The sequence below is a fragment of the Salmo trutta genome, chromosome 8 (assembly GCF_901001165.1).
Source record: "Salmo trutta chromosome 8, fSalTru1.1, whole genome shotgun sequence".
In the NCBI taxonomy this organism is placed as follows: domain Eukaryota; kingdom Metazoa; phylum Chordata; class Actinopteri; order Salmoniformes; family Salmonidae; genus Salmo; species Salmo trutta.
Genome location: NC_042964.1, coordinates 3,402,211 through 3,429,832, shown reverse-complemented (window position 1 = coordinate 3,429,832; position 27,622 = coordinate 3,402,211). Strand labels below are relative to the sequence as shown.

The following is a 27,622-nucleotide window of genomic DNA, read 5'->3' as shown; positions in this document are numbered from 1 at the left end:
TGACTCCATTCCAGCCATTATTATGAGCATTCCTCCCATCAGCAGCCTCCACTGGTATAGTTATATGTCTGTCATATTGAGGTATCTAGCTATTAGTTAACCCTGATCAATCAAATGGATAGGTGTAAGTAATTATTGTAATTCCAATTGCCCTTAACTAGTTAACTAGGTGTCTTCGCTAGACAGACACAGAGAGACTTGTTCAGCAATCATATGTACCTATGGGGGAAGGATGGCCAGCCACACAGGAGGGTGATTTTTACCTAGGAGGTGTAGGAGGCCGTGCTGACCGAGATGCAAGCTGGCCATTTCGGAGTGAAGTGGATGATTGCCAAAATCAACCTACTCTTCTTCTGACAGGGAATTGTCAAGGAGGTGGACAGCTGGGCAAGTAAATTAACCTTTTGTTTATCAATTACATTCTATTATATCTGAAAATATTATGATTTCAATGAATGTCATATCAGAGATCACAATGTTTAAATTTGTAACTTTTTGCTTAAAAGTCAGTACCCTGTCTGGCCTGACAGAAGTTTGAGAGGGCGAAGACTGTGGCGCCGGAGTTGAAGCCCATAAAAGTTGCTTCACCATTGCACATGATCGGTAAGTGTCCCAATTAAAATTTTGCCCTGATAAGTTGTTTTGTAATTGTTGCTTTATTTGACCACAGCAGAGTTCAATATTCTAGAATGTGTGTGTGTGTGTGTGTGTGTGCCAGTATGCTTACAAATATGAAAGTGTGCAGACTGTATGACACAGATACAGGTGAGAATAAAATAATCTTCTCTCTTAACACTTTAAATGTTAGGGGTGGACCTCGTCGGACCCTTCACTAAATCCAGGAAAGGCAACAGCTGGTGTCTGACGGCGACCAATCACTTTACCAAGTGGGTGGAGGCAATACCCATTAAGGTCAGCAAAGGAAGAGTATGTGCTTAACTCAAAATTCCCTTCTGTAACCAATTTAAAAGGGTGTTTGGAACCAAAAATAGATTTTCATTTTGTATGATACCCATCAAGGATGAGGATGTTGTCCATCTTCAACACCCACGGTTCTCCTGAGGTCATCTTGAGTGACCGAGGTCAAGAAAGCTGGAACAAGGCACGTATGTCATAGGTCATATTCTGTCACCAATGGTTTGTTTTGTTTAAGGAAGGCGAGACCTAGGAAACGTCGCTGCTCTTTCGCTCCTAGCTGGGGTCAACATCAGTTAAAGTGAATATAAAAAAATCTCAGATAATAACTATTTGCATGCAAAATAACCTGAAGCTAGTTTTAGTTTCCCTAACACTGATATGTCTCTTTGTTTTCCTAGGGTTTTTATTTATATAACTAGCCAAGTCGGTTAGGAATAAATTCTTATTTACAACGACAGCCTACCCCAGCCAAACCCTAACAACACTGGGCCAATTGTGCACCACCCTATGAGACTCCCGACCACAGCCAGTTGTGATACAGCCTGGAATCGAACCAGGGTCTGTAGTGACCCCTCTAGCACTGAGATGCAGTGCCTTAGACCGCTGCACCACTCAGGTTACCTCGGTGGAAACCAACAATCTTCTCCATTTGGAGCAGTTGGATGGTCGACCACAGAAAGCACTGACGTTCTACACTTTGGTGAAGCCCAATAGACAAAGTATGTTAAGCTTTGAGAAAGCAAGAAATGGTAGTTATGCTGAGCTTATAAAAATGTACCTCTTCAATTGACCTCTCCAAGGACCATCGACCTTTAGGACCATCGACTGTCCGAGCCCCCCAGGAAGTATCCCATCCACCAGAACCAGTGAGTTCGGATCAGTCTGATTTTCTGTGCTCTGAGTCAGAGGGGGAACAGCTTGAAGTAGGCTATACTTTCTAAAAGTGTTGAAAAGTACATATCTCCCATTTATAGCACTGCACCAATCCATCAGATTTTCTCCCAGTAAAGTGCAACCTGTGTGTTTTGCTTGTTTACGTCTCTGTCTCCTACCCTGTTCCTTTTAACTCTGCTCCTGTTCTCCAGGAGCTGAGGGAGTTCTGTCCAAAACCCAGACGTGGATCCACCTGATGTCCTCCATTACCAACCACCCTTCAACTTTTCATTACATCATCTACAGCTACTGTTATTATCATGTTGTCATTATCTGCTAAGAACGTTTTCTTGATCTATCATACAGGGCACACAATACACAGATTAACATTAACAGATTAACTAAAAACACTAGCACTGCAAACACTTAGAACAAAGAGAGCAGCAGTGCCTGGACTTTGCATTCTCCCTTTTCAAGTCCCCCTTCTGAGACTGGCTGCCTGTTAAGAACAAGTGACAAACAGAACCTCCCGCCCACACAGCACACACCCAGGGGCAGAGCCAGAGGGGTGCCACCCCAAAATGTCATTCGCTACTGGCAGTTTGATGCTGATTGACATCTCATTTCACCACTTGTTGAAAGAAGCATTTATTTTGATGTTCGGCGGCGCATTTTTCAAATCGAGGATGAGGAAAAGAGAATATTGACATTGCTTGTGAAATACAGAAGAAGAAGCATTCAGAAGAAGAAGCGAGAATATTTCCACAGCTCCATAAGCTCTTTTTGCGATTGGCGAAAGCATCATATTTTAAGTAAGTTTTAAGGTTTAGCATTGGGTTTAGGTTTCCAGAACAACTTTTATGAAGGTTGAGTCACTGTGTAAGTGAATGGAGCCAAAGGTCTAACGTTAACAGACAGTTAATCAAATAAGAGATCGGTTCCCGATTTAGCCTAACATTATGTTTACATCTAAGCTAGTAATACACGCATATATACAGTGCAGTGTCGTAAATTACAGTATACGAATCTTTAGCTAATGTGGGGTAACTAGTAGGCTATAGCTGTCAGTGTTCAGCAAGTTAACATTCAGCAACTTGAAATCCATTAACTCAGTTAGATTTTCGAACTTGAACTCAAAACGAACAATTGTTATTATCAATCTGTTAACGTTACTCAAAAGACGACCACAATTTGCAGATAGCCTGTTTATCGTAAAGGTGTAAGGAATTATAGCTAGCTAAGTTACTTACTGCAGAGTAAGGCTAGCCATGATCTAACTAGTAACTTAGGCTGGTAGTTGATTTTAAGGTACAGTTATGATAATGGGGATTTGTAATTAAGATTGAGATTGGACTAAAATGTGGGTAATTGGATGCTTAGATGTAACCATAGACACTCTTATTTTTGCACAGGGTCAATTAAACATGAAAAGAAAGGGAGAGATAGACTTCTGTTCCATAAGGACCCAATAGTAGGCCAGGCCTATACTTTAAACTACACATTTTAGTTAGCAGCTGTTAGTATCTAATTTTGTGGATCCCTTAATTATACATTTCCATAGAGATGACACATTATTTAACGTGTATTTCAGACATTTCAAGATGCAGAGAAGAGGGTCCTGGACTGCCGTGTTTGAAAAAATTTCCCAGAACTCTGCATGGTTCTAGTATTCTGTAAGTCAAGATTCTACTTATTGTTTCACCTGTAGGCATTTTTCTCTGCCCAATACACCTGAATCTGCCTTCATATCAGTCAGGTTTTTGAAACTGGAAAAAGGCGCTGTTTAAAGATTCTGGGGTTAAGCTCCATTCAAAGGCAGAGCATATCAATGCTATGTATGCTTGGAATCAGCATAAAAGGGCTATTGACATCAACTCATCAATGTTAGATGTCATAAATGAGGACCGGAAAAAGAAAGTGGAGGAAAATTGTACTTACATTAAAACAATTGCAGATGTGCTCCTATTAACTGGCTCTCAAAATATAGCGCAGAGAGGTCATCAAGAGTCTGATGACTCTCACAACAAGGGTCATTTTTTGACAATTCAATGGTCGTCGTAGTAAGTGGACCAAAGCGCAGCGGGTTGAGTGCTCATTATATATTTATGACCACTTAAGAAGACAGACAGACAGACAGACAGACAGACAGACAGACAGACAGACAGACAGACAGACAGACAGACAGACAGACAGACAGACAGACAGACAGACAGACAGACAGACAGACAGACAGACAGACAGACAGACAGACAGACAGACAGACAGACAGACAGACAGACAGACAGACAGACAGACAGACAGACAGACAGACAGACAGGATTGCAGGCTAAACACAGCTATGCAATCACAACTTCCCACAAAACACACCCCTCTATATAGGACCTTCAATCAGAGGCAACGAGGAACAGCTGCCTCCAATTGAAGGCCAATTCAATAAACTAAACATAGAACTAAAAAGACTAGACTAGAACATAGAAATATACTAACATAGAACATAGCCCAAAAACCCCAGAAAACACTAACCAAACACCCCTCTACATAAACACACACCCCGAACCACATAAAACAAATACCCCCCTGCCACGTCCTGACCAAACTACAATAACAAATAACTCCTTTACTGGTCAGAACGTGACAGACAATCTTAGAAGAAATAGCAAAGCATGACCCTCTCATAGAGAAAAAGATGAATGCATATGGTAATGCTAAGTACACAAGCCACCAAATCCATAACGAAGTTCTTGAGGCCTTAGCTGAGATGGTACAAAGTGAACTAATAAGAGAAGTAAAAGAAAGTTAAGTTTTTAGTGTAATTTCAGATGAAACCAAAGATTTAAAGAAAAAATAACAAATGTCTTTATTTGTGAGGTACTATTACAACGGGGCCGTCCACGAAAGCTCTTTACACTTTCAGTCAGCTGAAAGCTTAGATGCAAAAATTATAAGTGATTGCCTTGAAAAACATGGTCTGGACTGCAGAAATAATCTTGTGGGGCAAGGCTATGACGGTGCATCCGTCATGAGCGGAAAGCATTCTGGTGTGTCTGCATGGATTAAAAACAGTGCAAGATTTGCACTGTAATGCACATTGTTTGAATTTGGTTCTTGTCGATGCTGTAAAATCATTGCCTGAGGCAGTTAACTTTTTTGCTGTCCTGCAGAAGCTTTATAACTTTGTATCTGGCTCGTACGTTCATCTCAAGTGGCTTGCAGTTCAGAAAGAGCTGTATCCACAGCAGCAGCCTAGGGAACTACAGAGACTTACGGATGTAAGGTGGGCATGCAGATACATGGCATGCCATAATCTGAGGGACAGGCTTCCAGCAGTTCTGAGAGTGCTACAGGATATCACACTTTAAAATAGTGGTGATAGATCAGTGGAGGCAAGGGGCCTTCTTTCTCAGATAGATTTACATTTCATAGGGCTTTTGGTTACCTTTTGTAAAGTGCTTGGTGATGCCAAATGTCTTTCTGACATGCTCCAATCAAGCTCTCTTGACCTGGCAAGGGCTGTGGATCTAGTAGGTGCTCTTACAGACACATTACAGGACCACAGAAGGGAGGGTTACTTTGGAGAACTATGGAAAAAGGTTGAAGAGATTGCAGAGCACTGCGAAATAAGTGTATAAACAGTGTGTAAAAGACAACCTAAAACAAGCTTAAGATTTCACGACTCATTGATGAGCACTGTTGGACAGAAAAATTGTGACCAAAGTGATGGTGAGAGCTTCCAAAGAGCTATCTTTTATCAGGTGCTTGACAGTCTCACAGCTGAGCTGTAGAGGCGTTTTTCAAAGAACAATTGCGAGATAATGCAAGGGGTCCAGTCTCTCAACCCAAAGAGTACACCATTGAATGAGGAGCCTCTGTTTGCTTTTGCTCAGACCTTTGAGTCAGATTTAGAGGACCTCAAACATGAGGTTCATCAAACCAAGTGACTTCTTGATAGGAGAGATAAAAGTGGAAGGGACAGACTGTCTACTCTCCTTGACTTTGTTGTGTTTCTAGAACCTTTATAAAGAGGTCTTCCATGAGCTATTTCGACTTTGTAAGATTTCTGTTGTTACCTCAGTCAGCAGTGCTTCTTGCGAGAGAATCTTCTCAGCTCTAAAACGGATTAAAACCCACCTTAGGACAACAATGGTTGATGACAGGTTAAGTCACCTCGGAATTCTCAGTGTTGAGTCAACACGGATGAGTTTGTGAAACATTTTGCCAGTTCTCACCAGAACCGCAGATTTATGCTATTTTAAATGTACCAGGGATAATTTGGCACTTAGGCGGTCCCTCTGGTCATGATTAAAACCTGCACTGTGTACTAGCTAATACACTGACATTCTAAAATGATAAATCCAAAGGGTATCATGTCACACAGATTTCATTTGGTCTTGATTAGGTCAATTCCAAAACTTTTCTTTGCTATTAGTTAACATAATATATATGAGCATAAATATGATACTGTAAATTTGTAATATTGATAGGCTCCAAAATAATGTTTATTTTTCAAGTCCATTTCTGCTTGATACCTGGTATGTCAAATTGCAGTGTTTTTTTGTAAATGTATTTTTTTTGTAAATAAACTATGCAATTGATGTAACACGCAAATGCTATCTTACCCTCTTGGTGCTTTAGCTTTATTTTCTGAAAATATTTTAGATGTTCAACACTTATTGACCCAGATTATATCTTCATGAAAACAGAGTGACCCAAGTCTCTCCAGTATGTGAGTACACAGAGAGACAGAGAGAGAGAGAGAGAGACAGAGAGAGAGACAGAGAGAGAGACAGAGACAGAGAGATGCAGTTCCGAGGTAGAGACACTGACTATTCATAGTATGTTTAAGAATTCTAGTGAAGTAACCCTTTTGGACCACACTATCTGCCACATTGAAGAACTCTGGGTTAAGTGAATTATCACTTCTACCTCTAATCAGCAATCACAGGATTCTTTCATGCTCCTTAGATGCCAGGTTAGGGTTACACACTAATTTTCTGTCATGGTCTATGGACCCCCTGAAGTAGCCTTGGCCACCCCCTGGCCACTCCATGTATAGAACTCTAGTTCTGCCACTGCACCTTCCTCTATATTCCACACACCAGAATTCTGTATTTTAGTCTATGATTGCCATGTGAGTATACAAACAATCTGTGAAAATAAATGAATCACACAACTGTACCAAAAAATATCAAAGTTTCTGTATTAAAATCTTAAATAGTGCCTGCTTGGTTTTCACAGCTGTTTCACAAAGTGTTCATTGTAAGTTCTAAGGTATCCTTTGATGGTATTTATTTGTTCTACATTATTCATTATTGTATCCAAGGACCAAGAATAGATACATATATATATTCAACCACTAGGGTGTACTAATGAGCTATGGGAGATAGAACAAAAATGAATCATAGTAGAGGATGACTGAAATTATATTATTTCAGTGTAGATAAGGGAAGGGCAGGTTAAAATAAAAACATGACAGCCAGACAAGCCAGTGTATGAATCAAATGGATTTGCACGGAGTGTGAATTAGCTGACTTGGTGATCTGGAAGGTAAGTAAACTTTAATGTGTCAAGTAGATTACACATTTTCTTTGCCATTTCCCGAAACGTAGCAAAGTTTAAGACATGGATTTCATGTTGTAACGTTAACGAGGTACCCAAAAATAGTTTGAAGGAATGTTTTCATTTTATTAGCTAAACAAAACGTGTATAAACAGCGAAATTGTCACGGAAATCTGCTTTGTTTGCATAACGATGATGAAAAGAACATCATTTTAGGCTGTAATGATCTCCAAAATTCTAATCATGAGGTCATCACACCGTTGATATAGCAACGGCCGCTAATAGTTTATTGAATCCCGTTGTGACGTTGAGGGGGGGACACTTTTTGGCCGGGGGATATTATTTGGCATGACACCCCCTTGAACTTATTTTTCATTTTGTTGCATTACAAAGTGGGATTGAAATTGATTTAATTGTCATGTTTTGTTATTGGTCTACACAAAATACTACATAATGTCAAAGTCAAAAGAAAATTCTACAAAATGTTACAAATTAATAAAAAAACATGTAACTAAAATATAGTATTCACCCCCTTTGGTTTAGACAAGCCTAAATTAGTTCAGAAGTCAAATTTGATTTAACAAATCATATGGACTCACTCTCTGTGAAATAATAAGGATTGAATGACTATCCCTTCCTCTGTCCACCATTCATACAAGATCTGGAAGTTCCTTCAGTCAAGTATTGAAATTTAAGCACAGATTTAACTACAAAGACCAGGGAGCTTTTCGAAAGGGCAGTGATTGGTAGATGGGTAACAATAGACAATCTGACATTGAATATATCTTTAAGCGTGGCCAATTTAAATTTATGCTATAGATGATGCGTTAAACCACCCAGACACATCAAATATGCAGGACAGGAAGGAAACTGCCGATGTCACCACTTTAAAAATGTATTTAACTAGGCAAGTCAGTTAAGAACAATTTCTTATTTGCAATGACAGCCTACACTGGATGACACTGGACCAATTGTGCACCACCCTATGGGACTCCCAATCACAGCTGGATGTGATACTGCCTGGATTCAAACCAGGAAGTGTAGTGATGTCTCTTGCACTGAGATGCAGTGCATTAGACCGCTGCACCACTCGGTGATTTACATTTTTTAAATTTATTTCACGTTTTATTTAACCAGGTAGGCCAGATGAGAACAAGTTCTCATTTACAACTGCGACCTGGTCAAGATAAAGCAAAGCAGTGTGACAAAATCAACAACACAGAGTTACACATAAACAAACGTACAGTCAATAACACAAAAGAAAAATCTATGTACAGTGTGTGCAAATGTAGAAGAGTAGGGAGGTAAGGCAATAAATAGGCCATAGAGGTATTGTATTGATTCAGGGGGGTGAATACTTATCTAATCAAGGTATATTAGTGTTTTATTTTCCATTCATATTATTTCTTTTTAAATATGAATTTTTCTTCCAATTTGACATTACAGAGTATTTGGTGTAGATCGTTGACAGAAATAAAAATAACAATTTAATCCATGTTTAATCCACTTTGTAACACAATTAAATGTGAAGAAATCCAAAGAAGGTGTAGATTTTCTGCAGGTAATGTAAAGCCACTAAAACCTTACATTTATTTTTTTTACAAGATTTAGTGCCTGTGGCTAGGTGCATTCCTTCATTTAGAGGAGAGCTCTGCATTGGACAAGCGACCGATATAGACACACTGTCAAATTCAATCCAACTCAAACCTGCTCCGGCGCTTGACGTCACCGGTCTACTAATCACCGGTCCTGGCAACCCATCTTTACGCACACCTGGCAACCATCATTACGCACACCCTGCGTCTCATCATCAGTCACACCTGGACTTCATTGCTCCCCTGATTACTTACCCATTACATAGCACTCTTTTGTTATCCGTCATCAGGTAGTATTGTTTATGTTTCTATGTAAGACGTTACGCTTGAGTTGTGTCGCGCCATGTTCGTTATTACTAAACTAACTACACCTGCTTCCTGACTTCCTTAGTCTACGTTACACACAAGCAGACACAATCCTATGCAACAACCAGCTAAACGAAAGCGAGACTAGGTTGATTTCAAACTAGAACTATTATATGAGTGCATCATAAGTTAGAAGAACTAAAACATCTAACTGAGAAGTTCTCCCGGTGACATTTCAGGCTAAAATAAGTTACTAGATAATGTTCTATCTGATCAGAAGCATCTTAGTTACGATCTTATTTCCTAAATGGTGTTGCTAAATGTTGTTGCATTTGGGGACTATATTTCACAATAAGGATTTCAGCATACTTTATTCAGACAAATGTATTCTACAGCAGCAAACAGTTTTCACCCACATATAGACATTAAAGGCCTACTTACAATGTGATAATGTCATTTTGGAGCCTACACTGGAAAAAGTATTATTCTAGGTTCACATCAAATAACCTACTCCTTGCAAGTCATGTAGCCTATAGATTATAACTAAACCATAGGTGATGATGATCAGCTGGGACAATCGATAGCTGCAGTGTTTTGGACAATCATTGGAATACCCATTGTGAGTTTATCAAGACAAAAAGGACACTATGGAATTATTGATTTGCATCGTCTTTTTGTATTTCATGGAAACATAAAATAACTTTTCCAATTACATTATCACATTGACAATGTGGCCGTTCGCTTTCTCGTTCGCTGGTTTGTGTAAATATTTTATTTAACATTAGTGTTAAAAATGTACAATGTTTTTTTTTATAAGGTATTATCTTAGTTGCACTGGCAAATTTGATGTAAATATGTGCAATTTGATATTTGGTGGATTTTGCATGTTGAATGTTTTTGAAAATGAAACCTCTTGAAATTACTTTTTATCTGTCTGAATATTTTCTCCACTCTGTCTGGAAACAAGATCCAATAGTTTCTGAGATCATACTATTTAAAAATATAAAGATTTTTATCAGTTTTGCCAAATACCTGAGGGGAAATGTCATTACCACTACATCATAAAATTGGCTATTTTAGTTGAAAAGGAAATTACAGAAATTGTGGCAAAGGTATTTTTTATAACATTTCATATGATAATTGTTTTTTAAATCATGTTTTTTTTTTAAACTATTTTGAAGTTTTCTTAATTAGATGTATTCATCATTGTCATGTTTAAATGTCCGTATATGCCTTGATGATACATCTATTTACCACAGCAAAATTTCAATATTTTACATTATTTTAGGAATTATCTTAAGAACAAATATATAGGGTTCACATATGGGAAAAATCATCAATATCAATTGTAATTGTCACCGGATGCTGGAGTGAGTAGCCGTGCTGTACTTCGCTCCGCGGGTAATATTACATTTCATTACATTACATTACAACGGAACGATTTGATTAGTGTAATGTTAGCTAGCTAGCTACATAGTTGTCTTTGCATCAAGGATAAAGGTGTAGCTAAAGGTGTAGGTGTAGCTTTGAGAAACTAACTTTGAGAAACTAACAAGGTTAGCTAGCCAGCTGTATTCGTTCGTTCGTGCCGTTTTCCAAACGGCGTCAACACCACAGCCACTGCTAGCTAGCCAACTTTACCAACTAGCAGTACTGTAGAAACTAAATACATTACAACGGAATGATTTTATTAGTGTAATGTTAGCTAGCTACATAGTTGTCTCTGTATCAAAGATAAAAGATAAAGGTAAACGCAGCCACCGCTAGCTAGCCAACTCTACAGCTAGAAGTACTGTATCATTTTTAGTCAATAAGATTTTTGCAACGTAAGCTTAACTTTCTGAACTTTCGAGTGGTGTAGTCCACTTGTGTAGCTAGCAGGACTGACTTTGTGTTAGCTAGCCAACGTTTAATTACTTCTGCGTTATGAAAGGAACTAGACACGGACACGAATGATCCATTGGTAGTTTGTTGTAACCAAGTATTGGTGCTAACCGTGTGTTATTGGATGCTAGCATGCTAGTTAGCTACGGCGTCATAGGACGCCAGGGTGGGTTTCACGGAAGAATACTGTACCAAGTTATCTAGCTGAATAAACTAAGTTTGAGCCTATTCCTGGAAACATTGAACCACTGTAGTTTACATCAATTATAATTTCTAAAGTGGAAGTTGGAAAAGTTATATTTGAGTGTTTCAGTGAATGGTTAGTGAGGGAGGCCCTGCTCTCTCTCTTCCCCAGTTGTTTAGTTAATTTTCATTCCAATCTCCTTTGCATTAGCGTAGCCTTTCCTGTAGCCTGTCAACTATGTGTCTGTCTATCCCTGTTCTCTCCTCTCTGCACAGGCCACACAAACGCTTCACACCGCATGGCCGCTGCCACTCTAACCTGGTGGTCCCAGCGCGCACGACCCACATGGAGTTCCAGGTCTCCGGCAGCCTCTGGAACTGCCGGTCTGCGGCCAACAAGGCAGAGTTCATCTCAGCCTATGCTACCCTCCAGCCCCTCGACTTCTTGGCGCTGACGGAAACATGGATTACCACAGAAAACACTGCTACTCCTACTGCTCTCTCCTCGTCTGACCACGTCTGACCACATCTGGTCAGCGGGGTGGTGGCAATGGAATCCTCATCTCTCTCAAGTGGACATTCTCTCTTTCTCCCCTGACCCATCTGTCTATCTCCTTCTTTGAATTCCATGCTGTCATAATCACTAGCCCATTCAAGCTTAACATCCTTATCATTTATCGCCCTCCAGGTTCCCTTGGAGAGTTCATCAATGAGCTTGACGCCTTGATAAGTTCCTTTCCTGAGGATGGCTCACCCCTCACAATTCTAGGTGACTTTAACCTCCCTACGTCTACCTTTGACTCATTTCTCTCTGCCTCCTTCTTTCCACTCCTCTCCTCTTTTGACCTCACCCTCTCACTGTCCCCCCCTACTCACAAGGCAGGCAATACGCTTGACCTCATCTTTACTAGATGCTGTTCTTCTACTAATCTCACTGCAACTCCCCTCCAAGTCTCCGACCACTACCTTGTATCCTTTTCCCTCTCGCTCTCCTCCAACACTACTCACTCTGCCCCTACTCAGATGGTATTGCGCCGTCGCAACCTTCGCTCTCTCTCTCCTGCTACTCTCTCCTCTTCCATCCTATCATCTCTTCCCTCTGCTCAATCCTTCTCCAACCAATCTCCTGATTCTGCCTCCTAAACCCTCCTCTCCTCCCTTTCTGCATCCTTTGACTCTCTATGTCCCCTATCCTCCCAGCCGGCTCGGTCCTTCCCTCCTGCTCCGTGGCTTGACGACTCATTGCGAGCTCACAGAACAGGGCTCCGGGCAGCCGTGCGGAAATGGAGGAAAACTTGCCTCCCTGCGGACCTGGCATCTTTTCACTCCCTCCTCTCCACATTTTCTTCCTCTGTTTCTGCTGCTAAAGCCACTTTCTACCACTCTAAATTCCAAGCATCTGCCTCTAACCCTAGGAAGCTCTTTGCCACCTTCTCCTCCCTCCTGAATCCTCCCCCCCCCCTCTGCGGATGACTTTGTCAACCATTTTGAAAAGAAGGTTGACGACAACCGATCCTCGTTTGCTAAGTCAAACAACACCGCTGGTCCTGCTCACATTGCCCTACCCTATGCTTTGACCTCTTTCTCCACTCTCTCTCCAGATGAAATCTTGCGACTTGTGATGGCCGGCCGCACAACAACCTGCCCGCTTGACCCTATCCCCTCCTCTCTTCTCCAGACCATTTCCGGAGGCCTTCTCCCTTACCTCGCTCATCAACTCATCCTTGACCGCTGGCTACGTCCCTTCCGTCTTCAAGAGAGCGAGAGTTGCACCCCTTCTCAAAAAACCTACACTCGATCCCTCCGATATCAACAACTACAGACCAGTATCCCTTCATTCTTTCTCTCCAAAACTCTTGAGCGTGCCGTCCTTGGCCAGCTCTCTTGCTATCTCTCTCAGAATGACCTTCTTGATCCAATTCAGTCAGGTTTCAAGACTGGTCATTCAACTGAGACTGCTCTTCTCTGTGTCACGGAGGCTCTCCGCACTGCTAAAGCTAACTCTCTCTCCTCTGCTCTCATCCTTCTAGACCTATCTGCTGCCTTTGATACTGTGAACCATCAGATCCTCCTCTCCACCCTCTCCGAGTTGGGCATCTCCGGCGCGGCTCACTCTTGGTTTGCGTCCTACCTAACAGGTCGCTCCTACCAGGTGGCGTGGCGAGAATCCGTCTCCACTGGTGTCCCCCAGGGCTCAGTTCTAGGCCCTCTCCTATTCTCACTATACACCAAGTCACTTGGCTCTGTCATATCCTCACATGGTCTCTCCTATCATTGCTACGCAGACAACACACAATTAATCTTCTCCTTTCCCCCTTCTGATAACCAGGTGGCGAATCGCATCTCTGCATGTCTGGCAGACATATCAGTGTGGATGACGGATCACCACCTCAAGCTGAACCTCGGCAAGACGGAGCTGCTCTTCCTCCCGGGGAAGGACTGCCCGTTCCATGATCTCGCCATCACGGTTGACAACTCCATTGTGTCCTCCTCCCAGAGTGCTAAGAGCCTTGGCGTGACCCTGGACAACACCCTGTCGTTCTCTGCTAACATCAAGGCGGTGACCCGATCCTGTAGGTACATGCTCTACAACATTCGCAGAGTACGACCCTGCCTCACACAGGAAGCGGCGCAGGTCCTAATCCAGGCACTTGTCATCTCCCGTCTGGATTACTGCAACTCGCTGTTGGCGGGGCTCCCTGCCTGTGCCATTAAACCCCTACAACTCATCCAGAACGCCGTAGCCCGTCTGGTGTTCAACCTTCCCAAGTTCTCTCACGTCACCCCGCTCCTCCGCACACTCCACTGGCTTCCAGTTGAAGCTCGCATCTGCTACAAGACCATGGTGCTTGCCTACGGAGCTGTGAGGGGAACGGCACCTCTGTACCTTCAGGCTCTGATCAGTCCCTACACCCAAAGAAGGGCACTGCGTTCATCCACCTCTGGCCTGCTCACCTCCCTACCTCTGCGGAAGCACAGTTCCCGCTCAGCCCAGTCAAAACTGTTCGCTGCTCTGGCACCCCAATGGTGGAACAAGCTCCCTCACGACGCCAGGACAGCGGAGTCAATCACCACCTTCCGGAGACACCTGAAACCCCACCTCTTTAAGGAATACCTGGGATAGGATTAAGTAATCCTTCTAACCCTCCCCCCTACCCTCCCACCCCCAAAAAATATATAGATGTAATATTGTAAAGTGGTTGTTCCACTGGATATCATATGGTGAATGCACCAATTTGTAAGTCGCTCTGGATAAGAGCGTCTGCTAAATGACGTAAATGTAAAATGTAAATGTAATTTAATACACTTTTTCCTCAAAAATATGTGCCATGATGGTAATGACTTAGCGTTGTGTTAATGACAATGTGGTAGAAATTACATTCCATATAAAATAACTGATGAAAGAACACCATTAAACATTTTAATGTCACAGTTGTACATGCTTAATTTGATTGAAGATATAGAACACACCATTTGAAACCTCAAAAAACAAAGACACATTGCCTCATTAACTTAAAGCATATTAAAGAACAATTTTGGGATTCAAGGCATTAGGCCGAAATATATGTACAAGATTGGAAACACTGGTTGACATTAAACACATTATTGTTCACTGGCTGCAGTCTATTGATTCAGACTCATGAGACAGGTGTGTGCTCAATCAAGATTAGGTTTTGCCCTTAATACTCTCTATTGCTTAACGAGAGACCACATTTCCTCCCAGATTGCGCCATCAAGCGTCATATCCTGTTTTGTCACTGGATGAGGCTCAGGGACAAGCCCAAACATATTCTCTGGTTGGTGCCATACAATGTCCTCTCTCATTGGCCAAAATAATCGGTTGGCTCCTACACGATTCATCGTATTGACTAGAGCACAGCTCTCTGCATCAACATCTTGTATAATGGGCTCCTGAGTGACGCAGCGGTCTAAGGCACTGCATCTCAGTGCTTGAGGCGTCACTACAGACACTGGTTTGAATCCAGGGTGTATCACAACCGGCCGTGATTGGGAGTCCTATTGGGCAGCGCAAAATTGGCCCAGCGTCGTCCGGGTTTGGCCGGTGAAGGCGTCATTGTAAATGAGAATTTGTTCTTAACTGACTTGCCTAGTTAAATAAAGGTTAAATAAATAAAATAATAATACCAGGGTAAGGGTCTTCATTATATTTCACAACACACCGCTTTCCAATCAGTCCCTCATGTATGTAATGTATTGTGCTAGGAGAAGGCTGTGGTGAAGTGGAAGGTTGTGCTTTGTCTGCCTCTGTTTGGTGAATTATCACGGTCTGTGTGCCAAAACATTCACATAGATATGGAGTCATTTGAAGGGCAGGCAGGGCATCATTCTGTAGCTGTAAGACTTCAGGTGAGTGTGGGGGTGTGTTCCTTGACAGGCATGACTCTATAACTACTCTTTTATGGATAGTTGATCTTCTGTTTCTTTGGTTTATTTAATTTTTTTCTTGCTGGGAAAGTTGTGAGATGGGTTTCAGTTCACCTCTTTCTTTTCTCACGAGTTAGCTTTCTTTTTGTTTCTTATTAAGATACTCCTGGTATCTTATAGGATCTTGGTTGATTTTGTTTGTATACACTACATGACCAAAAGTACGTGGACACTTGCTCGTCGAACATCTCATTCCAAAATCATGGGCATTAGTATGAAGTTGGTCCCCCCTTTGCTGCTATAACAGCTTCCACTTTTCTGGGAAGGGTTTCCACTAGATGTTGGAGCATTGCTACAGAACCTTGCCTCTATTCAGCCACAAGAGCATTAGTGAGGTTGGACACTGATGTTGGGCAACTAGGCCTGGCTCACAGTCGGCGTTCCAATTCATCCCAAAGGTGTTCAATGGGGTTGAGGTCAGGGCTCTGTGCAGGTCAGTCAAGTTCTTCCACACCGATTTCGACACAAACCATTTCTGTATAGACCTCGCTTTGTGCATGGGGGCATTGTCATGCTGAAACAGGAAAGGGCCTTCCCCAAACTGTTGCCACAAAGTTGGTTTCCCTGCACTGGAACTAAGGGGCCGAACCACGAAAACCAGCCCCAGACCATTATTCCTCTTCCATCAAACGTCACAGTTGGCACTAGGTAGAGTTCTCATGGCATCCGCCAAACCCAGATTCGTCCGTCGGACTGACAGATGGTGACGCGTGATTCATTCACCACTGCTCCAGAGTCCAATGGCGGCTAGCTTTACACTACTCCAGCAGACGCTTGGTATTGCACATGGTGATCTTAGGCTTGTGTGCGGCTGCTCGGCCATGGAGAGCCATTTCATGAAGCTCCCGATGAACAGTTCTTGTGCTGGCGTTGCTTCCAGAGGCAGTTTGGAACTCGGTAGTGAGTGTTGCAACCGAAGACAGACGATTTATACATGATATGCGCTTCAGTGGTGGTCCCGGTATGTGAGCTTGTGTGGCCTGCAACTTGGCGGCTGAGCCGTTGTTGCTCCTAGACGTTTCCACTTCATAATAAGAGCACTTTCAGTTGACCGGGGCAGTTTTAGCAGGACCGAAATTTGTCTAACTGACTTTTTGGAATGGTAACATCCTATGACTGTGACAGTTGTCACTGAGCTCTTCAGTAAGGCCATTCTACTGCCAATGTTTGTCTATGGAGATCGCATGGCTGTGTGCTCGATTTTATACACCTTTCTTCTCAAGTCATATTTACCTTTATGTTTTTATTATTTCCCGGCATTAACATTTGAATCTCCCTCCATGACATCCATGTTCTCCACTGTCACTATTCATATCCATGGTAACCAAGACAACAAACTTTTGAAAAAACATTATTATCATGTAATTTGCTTGTTGTTGTGGTAATGACACAATACTTAGAGACGACTGTATTTTGAGTAAAAAAAAATTAAAAATGGCTTATGCACGTCTAATATGTATATGGTTTCCATTTATTTGACCCTTTTTTTAAACAGGTACATTAAATATTTTCTAATTATCAAGACTTTTGTACGTGTAATTTAAAAAAATATATATTATTTCAATTTATTTAACCAGGTAGGCTAGTGGAGAACAAGTTCTCATTTACAACTGCGACCTGGCCAAGAATGAAGCAAAGCAGTGCGACACATACAACAACACAGAGTTACACATGGAATAAACAAACATACAGTCAATAATACAGTAGAAAAAGTCTATATACAGTGTGTGCAAATGAGGTAAGATAAGGGAGGTAAGGCAATAAACAGGCCATGGTGGCGAAGTAATTACAATATACCAATTAAACACTGGAGTCATTGATGTGCAGAAGATGAATGTGCAAGTAGAGATACTGGGGTGCAAAGGAGCAAGATAAATAAATAAATACAGTATGGGGATGAGGTAGTTGGATGGGCTATTTACAGATGGGCTATGTACAGGTGCAGTGATCTGTGAGCTGCTCTGATACATAGCAATACATAGCAGAAGGTGTGAGACAGGACAAAAACAGTCCAAAAGAGTGAAATCCAGACATCCATGCAGATGGATGTGGAAAAAATACATATAAATAAAATGTGTCTATACTGTATACTGTATATAGTTCTAGGTAAGAGGTAAGTTGTAACAAGGGGTAAGTTGTAACACTGCGTTACAACTAACCCCAAGCATAGGATACTTTAATAATTATTATTGTGAGAAAGTACAACAATTATTATTGTCATCTTGCTGATAAAAATTATATATGTCTATAATGTTCCAGAGGTCAGTAATACAAAATTCAAGGTGGTCAATGAATACAATAATAAAAACAAATATATAGATGCACTTCAAAAACACATAATAGACATGTAGAGACACTAACCAAGCATTGGCACATTGAATAACAGCTGTCTAAGTGATTTCTAACTTGAGTCATTTAGCCTGTTACAGTTGTACCAGGTCTCCCCTATTCCCAATGCACTCAAATCACCCCCATTCACATATCATTATTTAGTTGAATTGGTATGAATATACCTTTCAGAAAATGTATCATTGCTTTAGGCTAGACAAAGTATCAAATCCTGATTCTATTTTCCAATCAGATCTTTTTAGATGCAAACACGATCCGACTGGGGAGCTTTCTTCCACTTGGTGTCTACTCCCCGTCCTCGGACGCAGCTTCTCAGAAACAGACTGTGTACGAGCTGTGCATCTGCCCCAACGGTAAGCTGTACCTCTCCCCTGCCGGCAGCAGCTCCAGCTGCTATTCCACAAGCAACGTCTGTCTCTGGAACTGATATAAGAACACTCTTCCACCACCTTGGCTGTGATGCTCACTGCTGCTCCAGCATCAATAATAGCAACATAACGACAGTGGAGAAACCTTGGCCCCGTCCAGAACACTAGCACCTTGCTCTGACTTGATGTAGACGTGACAAGTATAAGTAATATGGCTAACATTTCACTCAGCCAATCAGAGGGCAAGTTGGACCTACCACCGTGGTACTAATGGGTCACGTGCTGTTGGAGTTATCAGAAGTTTGGAGTTCCGACTGGGAAGTTTCACTTGAACTAAAATGTTTTTACCCGAGGTGCCGAGTTCACCTCTGACCTTTCACCTCTGACCTTTCACCTTTTCAACCAAAAGATGACAGCAAATCCGTTTTGGAACTTTTGCAAACATATCAATGTGGATAATGCAACTAGTTAGACCATATTTTAAATGTTAAGCAAGCTAGCTAACTTTATTGTTAGCAACGTTTAGCTAAAATCTTATTGATTGAAGACTTTTTCCGACTCCAAAAGCATTCGAATACAATCGTGTCGAATATAGGACCACCAAGTTTCCCACTTCCCACAAGCACATGAATGGCCTATCCAATACTTTCAGATATACATGAGTGCCTAGAGCGAAGAAGCTAGGGGATACAGTGAAGGCGCTATGGGTTGTTTCTGGACTGGGCCCATGTTTCAGAACAGCTGAGCCCAGAGGACGCCGCTTTATTTTTGTACTGTATTTTTATTTTTTTCTATACTGGATTCAATGACAGTTATATAACAGACTAATCATGATACAGTACAAAAAATATATATATATACACTGCTCAAAAAAATAAAGGGAACACTTAAACAACACAATGTAACTCCAAGTCAATCACACTTCTGTGAAATCAAACTGTCCACTTAGGAAGCAACACTGATTGACAATAAATTTCACATGCTGTTGTGCAAATGGAATAGACAACAGGTGGAAATTATAGGCAATTAGCAAGACACCCCCAATAAAGGAGTGGTTCTGCAGGTGGTGACCAAAGACCACTTCTCAGTTCCTATGCTTCCTGGCTGATGTTTTGGTCACTTTTGAATGCTGGCGGTGCTTTCACTCTAGTAGTAGCATGAGACGGAGTCTACAACCCACACAAGTGGCTCAGGTAGTGCAGCTCATCCAGGATGGCACATCAATGTGAGCTGTGGCAAGAAGGTTTGCTGTGTCTGTCAGCGTAGTGTCCAGAGCATGGAGGTGCTACCAGGAGACAGGCCAGTACATCAGGAGACGTAGAGGAGGCCGTAGGAGGGCAACAACCCAGCAGCAGGACCGCTACCTCCGCCTTTGTGCAAGGAGGAGCAATGCCAGAGCCCTGCAAAATGACCTCCAGCAGGCCACAAATGTGCATGTGTCTGCTCAAACGGTCAGAAACAGACTCCATGAGGGTGGTATGAGGGCCCGACGTCCACAGGTGGGGGTTGTGCTTACAGCCCAACACCGTGCAGGACATTTGGCATTTGCCAGAGAACACCAAGATTGGCAAATTCGCCACTGGCGCCCTATGCTCTTCACAGATGAAAGCAGGTTCACACTGAGCACATGTGACAGACGTGACAGAGTCTGGAGACGCCGTGGAGAACGTTCTGCTGCCTGCAACATCCTCCAGCATGACCGGTTTGGCGGTGGGTCAGTCATGGTGTGGGGTGGCATTTCTTTGGGGGGCCGCACAGCCCTCCATGTGCTCACCAGAGGTAGCCTGACTGCCATTAGGTACCGAGATGAGATCCTCAGACCCCTTGTGAGACCATATGCTCGTGCGGTTGGCCCTAGGTTCCTCCTAATGCAAGACAATGCTAGACCTCATGTGGCTGGAGTGTGTCAGCAGTTCCTGCAAGAGGAAGGCATTGATGCTATGGACTGGCCCACCCGTTCCCCAGACCTGAATCCAATTGAGCACATCTAGGACATCATGTCTCGCTCCATCCACCAACACCACGTTGCACCACAGACTGTCCAGGAGTTGGCGGATGCTTTAGTCCAGATCTGGGAGGAGATCCCTCAGGAGACCGTCCGCCACCTCATCAGGAGCATGCCCAGGCATTGTAGGGAGGTCATACAGGCACGTGGAGGCCACACACAATACTGAGCCTCATTTTGACTTGTTTTAAGGACATTACATCAAAGTTGGATCAGCCTGTAGTGTGGTTTTCCACTTTAATTTTGAGTGTGACTCCAAATCCAGACCTCCATGGGTTGATAAATTGGATTTCAATTGATTATTTTTGAGTGATTTTGTAGTCAGCACATTCAACTATGTAAAGAAAAAAGTATTTAATAAGATTATTTATTTCATTCAGATCTAGGATGTGTTGTTTAAGTGTTCCCAAGATTTTTTTGAGCAGTGTATATATATGTGTGTATATATATATATATATATATATATATATATATATATATATATACAGTACACTGTAAAGGAAAAAAGAGAACTGGGGGAGAGATAAAACACAGGCACCTTTGCTATGGAAAACACGTGATTGAAAATATGATTGAGCCTGTCAGTATCTCCGAAGAAGATGATCTCCTAGACGAAGTTTGAAAAAGGCAGTTTGTATCACACTAATTAAAGCACACATTTTTCCATGTATTTTTTTCAAAGTCTAGAAATGTCAAAGTTTGTTTTTCATAAATGCTTGATGGGTATTGCTGTATTTTCAATTGTCTTAAAAGTGTAATAATTTCAAATGTTATGTTTTCTATGTTCCATGTACTGTACTTTAAACTAAAACATGTTTGATAAAGATTTGTAATGGTACTGGTAAATACAAAAACATTTAGTTTGACCTATTATTTGATAGTTTATGAATTTACACTTTACCTGATTTCCATACAGGTCTAAATAACATGATGCTCAATAAGAAAGCTAAATGGTTTAGAGAAGAATATGGGTTAATCATTTTCATATAGGGATGGTTTCCCTGACACAGATTAAGCCTGGAGAATCTCCTTGTTAGTGGTGTAAAGTACTTAAGTAAAAATACTTTAGAGTACTACTTAAGTATTTTTTGGGGGTGGGTATATATACTTTACTTTACTATTTATATTTTGGACTTTTACTTTTACTTCAAAATTATGTACTTTTTACATTTTCCTTGACACCCAAAAGTACTCGTTACATTTTGAATGCTTAGCAGGACAGGAAAATTGTCCAATTCACACACTCATCAAGAGAACAACCCTTGCGGACTCACTAAACACAATTACTTTGTTTATTTTATTTGTAAATGTTGGAGTGTGCATCTGGCTATCCGTAAATTCAAAAAGCAATAACATTGTGCCATCTGGTTTGCTTAATATAAGGAATTTGAAACAATTTATACTTTCATTTTTGATACTTAAGTATATTGCAGCAGCTACATTCGCTTTTGATACTTAAGTATATTTAAAACTAAATACTTTTAGACTATTACTCAACTAGCATTTTACTGGGTGACTTTCACTTTTACCTGAGTCATTTTCTATCAAGGTATCTTAATAACAAATGAATCACCACAGCTCCTTTTGTCATTTAGTCCATGACTGCCCTTAATCTGTGTCTAGGAAACCGTTCCATAGATCTTATCCAACAGTAACATCTAGTAGTTATGTTCCCTCCCTCACCCTTATTGATTCCTCCATTTATTAAGCTTTTTAGTCAAGTAAAACCCATCAGACACCTGTGGCCCTGTGGCCAGATTATCCTGTAAGGAGATGCATCTGAAAGAGTCTAACTCCCACAACCCTTCACTTTTCTGGTCCTCCTGTAACCCCAGGGCACTGTTACCCCTCCAGCAGAGACAAGCTATGATGCTAAGGACCATGTTTTTTTAAGACCTTTGAGACAGTTTGAGCTGCTTGCAATGGGCTGAGGTGGTGTCGGATGTGCTTTTGCTTATCTCCTCCTGTATAGGTATAAGACATATTGAACTTTCCTATGCTCTTCCTGCAGTGATGGCTATTTTAAGAAACATGAGCTGCATCACATTATTTTGGGGTTTGAAAATGCCTATCCCTATTTAGAGGCAGTTATTCTTCTAAAATAAAGATAACAGAGTAGCATTAATGAGGGACTGTATTGGCTGATTTCCATTAAGAAATTAAGATTGAAAAGATGCGTACTTTGATGTGGGTGTTTCTTGTGTGTGTGTCTTCGCATGTGGGATGCATTTGTACATTCACTCTGGCAACACAGTCACTCCATGTGAGAATTTACAAGCAAACACCCATTTGTTAGCAGGGATTACTTGAAATCAAATCAAAACCAACATTTAAATATTACAAGCAAAGCAGAGACGTCACTGATAATATCAGACTTTTGGGCTAGCTGAGGCAAAACCTCCATAGAAGAGGATGGTTTCGATCCTTGGGATTTGGGCCCAGCACACTTCTGCTGCGCTTAACATCTTTTTAGCTGAGAAATGAGGTGTATAGCAAGGACAGTGGGTGTGTAATGTTCTCTACTTTCAGACATCCCAGATGGGACTCAAACCCACAACCACTGGCTTTGGGGCCCAGTGCCTTATACATTAGGCCACTATGTAAAAAATGAACATTTGAACCATTGAAAATGATCTGCTATCCACAGGGTTTTTAGCAATGAATTGTGAACAAGGATAAAAAAAAGCATAGTTTCATGGGCATGTCTCATTGCCCTTCATGATATTTTCTTTTTACTGCTTTTATCAGCTTGTATTGGTCATGCTGATTTCTCAGTGCCCCAGTGGCCTAATCGATAAGGCACTGGCCTCCTATCCCAGGGATTGTGGGTTTAAGTCCTGTCTGAATGCAGAATGGAACTTAGGAAGTGTAATGGGCCAATAACTCAGTGGTCAATTGATGAAAGTTATCCATTTAAATTTTAGCAAAGAAGTGGAAACAGGGTTTAAAAAAAGCATAGTTTAATGTTGATCTCTCAGCGCCGACAGAAACAAACATCTCTCTGGTAAGAAGAAGGGCAGGGGTTATGATTATTGACTCTTGGTGTAATCACAACAACATACAGGAGCTCAAGTCCTTTTGTTCACCCGACGTAGAATTCCTTACAATCAAATGCCGACCACATTATCTTCCAAGGGAATTCTCTTCGATTATAGTCACAGCCCCCCCCCCCCATACCATACTTCCCAAATTCTATCAGCATATCAAATGCGTGACAAGAGCCGGTAGCTTTCTGGATCATTGCAACTCGAACTTCCACGATGCATACAAAGCCCTCCCCCGCCCTGCCTTCGGCAAATCTGACCATGACTCCATTTTGTTGCTCCCAGCCTATGGACAGAAACTAAAACAGGAAACGCCCGTGCTCAGGTCAATACAACTGACCAATCGGATTCCAGGCTTCAAGATTGCTTCGATCACGTGGACTGGGATATGTTCCAGATAGCCTCAGGCAACAACATTAATGTATACTCTGACTCGGTGAGCGAGTTTATTAGCAAGCGCATTGGAGATGTCGTACCCTCTGTGACCATTAAAACCTTCCCTAACCAGAAACTGTGGATTGATGACAGCATTCGCGTGAAGCTGAAAGCGCGAACCACCGCTTTTAATCATGGCAAGGCGACCGGAAACATGACCAAATTCAAACAGTGCAGCTATTCCCTTCGCAAGGCAATCAAACAAACAAAGCGTCAGTATAGAGACAAAGTAGAGTCGCAACTCAACAGCTCAAACACGAGACGTATGTGGCAGGGTCTACAGTCAATCATGGATTACAAAAAGAAAACCAGCTATGTTGCGGACATCGACGTCTTGCTCCCTGACAAATTAAACAACTTCTTTGCTCGCTTTGAGGACAATACAGTGCCACTGACACGGCCCGCTACCAAAGCCTGTGGGCTCTCCTTCTCTGTGGCCAACATGAGTAAAACACTTAAACGTGTTAACCCTCGCAAGGCTGCCGGCCCAGACAGCATCCCTAGCCGTTTCCTCAGAGCATGCACAGACCAGCTGGCTGGTGTGTTTACGGACATATTCAACCAATCTCTATCCCAGTCGGTTGTCCCCACATGCTTCAAGATGGCCACCATTGTTCCTATTCCCAAGAAAGCTAAGGTAACTGAACTAAACGATTATCGCCCATTGCACTCACTTCTGTCATCATGAAGTGCTTTGAGAGACTAGTCAAGGACTATATCATCTCCACCTTACCTGATACCCTACACCCACTCCAATTTGCTTACCGCCCAATAGGTCCGCTGACGATGCAATCGCCATCACACTGCACACTGCCCTACCCCATCTGGACAAGAGGAATACCTATGCAAGAAAGCTGTTCATTGACTACAGCTCAGCATTTAGTACCCTCCAAACTCGTCATTAAGCTTGAGACACTGGGTCTCGACCCTGCCCTGTGCAACTGGGTTCTGGGCTTTCTGATGGGCCGCCCCCAGGTGGTGAAGGTAGAAAACAACATCTTCACCCCGCTGATCCTCAACACTGAGGCCCCACAAGGGTGCATTCTTAGCCCTCTCCTGTACTCCCTCTTCACCGATGATTGCGTGGCCATGCATGCTTCCAACTCAATCATCAAGTTTGCAGACAACACTACAGTGGTAGGCCTGATTACCAACAATGACGAGACAGCCTACAGGGAGGAGGTGAGAATACTCGGAGTGTGGTGTCAGGAAAATAACCTCTCACTCAACGTCAACAAAACAAAGGAGATGATCGTGGACTTCAGGAAACAGCAGAGGGTGCACCCCCCATCCACATTGTAGGGACAGTAGTGGAGAAGGTGGAAAGTTTTAAGTTCCTTGGCATACACATCATGGACATGATGGTCCACCCACACAGACAGCGTGGTGAAGAAGGCGCAACAGCACCTCTTCAACCTCAGGAGGCTGAAGAAATTTGGCTTGTCATCTAAAACACTCACAAACTTTTACAGATGCACAATCGAGAGCATCCTGTCGGGCTGTATCACTGCCTGGTAAGGCAATTGCATTGCCCTCAACCGCAAGGCTCTCGAGAGGGTAGTGCGGTCTGCACAACACATCACCGGGGACAAACTACCTGCCCTCCAGGACACCTACAGCACCCGATGTCACAGGAAGGCCAAAAAGATCATCAAGGACAACAACCACTTAAGCTGTTCACCTCGCTATCATCCAGAAGGCGAGGGTCAGTACAGGTCAGTACAGGTGTATCAAAGCTGGGACCGAGAGACTGAAAAACAGCTTCTATCTCAAGGCCATCAGACTGTTAAACAGCCATCACTAACATTGAGCAGCTGCTGCCAACATACTGACTGTCCACTTAAATAAACAGACTTAATAAAGGTATCACTAGTCACTTTAAATAATGGCACTTTAATAATGTTTACATATACTATATAACTCATATGTATATACTGTAATCTACACCATCTACTGCATCTTGCCTATGCCACACCCCCATCGCTCATCCATATATTTATATGAACATATTCTTATTCAACCCTTTACATTTGTGTGTATTTGTGTGTATAAGGTAGATGTTGTGAATTTGTTAGATATTACTGCGTAGTCGGAACTGGAAGCACAAGCATTTTGCTACACTCGCATTAACATCTGCTCACCATGTGTATGTGACAAATAATATTTGATTAGATTTGAATTGATAACGTAGTGCCCCAGTTGACTAATGGATAAGGCACTGCCATCCTAAGCCATGGATTGTGAGATCAGGTCATATCTGGGGTGTTTGAAAGCAGATTAGTGCAGTGGAGCGTGCTAGGCCCATAACCCAGATGTCGATGGATCCAAACCATTCTCTGCTATCCATTCTATTTTTAGCAATGAAGTGCAAACAGGGATAGAAAATGCATAGTTTTATGGCCATGTCTCATTTCACGCCTTAATTATATATTTTTTACTGCTTCTATCAGTTCATATAGGTCAGTACCCCAGTGGCCTAAGACACTGTTATCCAAAGCCAAGAGATTGTGAGTTCAAGTCATGTCTGGGGTGTCTGAAAGCAGATTGGTGCAGCATAAGCATGGTAGGCCAATAACCCAAAGCTTGATGGATTTAAACCATCCTCTGCTATCCAGTTTAACATCGAAGTGCAAACAGAAATATAAAAAGCATAAGTTCACGGGCACGTCTCAGTGCCCTCTGTTATTCTTTGTTTGACCGCTTCTGTCAGTTTGTATAGGTCATACTGATTACAGAGGCGCTGGCCTCCTAATCCATGTGTTTTGAGTTCAAGTTTTATTTGGGGTGCCTGAAAGCAGAGTGGTGAAGTGGAAGTGTGCTTGGCACTTAACCCAGTGATCTACGGACCGAAACCATCTGCTATGCAGTTTGTTTTTAACATTGAAGTGCAAACAGAAATGTAAAAAGCATAATTTCATGGGCACGTCTCAGTGCCCTCTGTGATTCTTTGTTTGACTGCTTCTGTCAGTTTGTATAGGTCACACTGATTACAGAGGCGCAGCGGCAGCGTGATGGCCCCGTAACCCAGAGGTCGATGGATTGAAACCACTCTCTGCTATCAAGATCAGTTCAGGCAAGTATCCCAGTGGACTAATGGATAAGGCACTGGCCTTTGAAGCCAGGGATTGTGGGTTCGAGTCCCATGTGGGATTCGAACCCACACTGCCCAGTATGCTATGCAGTTAACCCAGGAATTTATGGATCGAAACCATCCTCTTCTATCCAGTTTGTTTTCAGCAAACAGAAATATAAAAACTGCTAACAATCTTTATTTTTAAAAATTAATTGCAACCAGCGTTCAAAAAAACCAAAATATCATGGGCATGTCTCAGTGCCCTACGTGATTCTTTATTTTACACTTTCTATCAGTTTGTATAGGTCATGCTATAACACCATGCCCCAGATGCCTAAATAACTGGCCTCCCATGCCAGGGATTGTGAGTTTAAGTCTTGTCAGGGGCAGCTGCAGAGTTTCCCAGCGGAAGCGTGCTGGGCCCATAACCCAGAGGTTGATGGATGGAAACCATCCTCTGCTGTCCAGTTTTATTTTTAGCAATGAAGTGCAAACATAAATGAAAAAAAGCATAATTTCATGGGCATTTCTCATTGCCTTCCATTATATATTTTCCTTACTGCTTCTATCAGTTTGTATAGGTCATA

General features: G+C 42.1%; 1 protein-coding gene and 1 long non-coding RNA gene across 8 annotated transcripts in view; both read left to right on the top strand.

The window, feature by feature from the left end:
* Positions 1-19,357, top strand: part of LOC115198065 (zeta-sarcoglycan) — a 47,532-nt gene extending 28,175 nt beyond the window's left edge. For 2 of the 7 annotated variants that reach the window (XM_029759737.1, XM_029759738.1), the window contains one exon: positions 18,343-19,357. In XM_029759737.1, the coding sequence (XP_029615597.1) occupies positions 18,343-18,537 (195 nt within the window). In that variant the 3' untranslated portion in view covers positions 18,538-19,357. Of the gene's footprint in view, positions 1-1,473; positions 3,690-8,952; positions 10,171-18,342 lie in introns of those variants that run through there. The other 5 variants (XR_003879166.1, XR_003879164.1, XR_003879165.1 and 2 more) reach the window with 5 other exon arrangements.
* Positions 36-1,411, top strand: LOC115198067 (uncharacterized). The gene is made up of 4 exons (XR_003879169.1): positions 36-391; positions 507-603; positions 809-912; positions 1,021-1,411. It is a non-coding gene; the product is annotated as an uncharacterized LOC115198067 (long non-coding RNA).
* Positions 19,358-27,622: the final 8,265 nt, after the last annotated feature.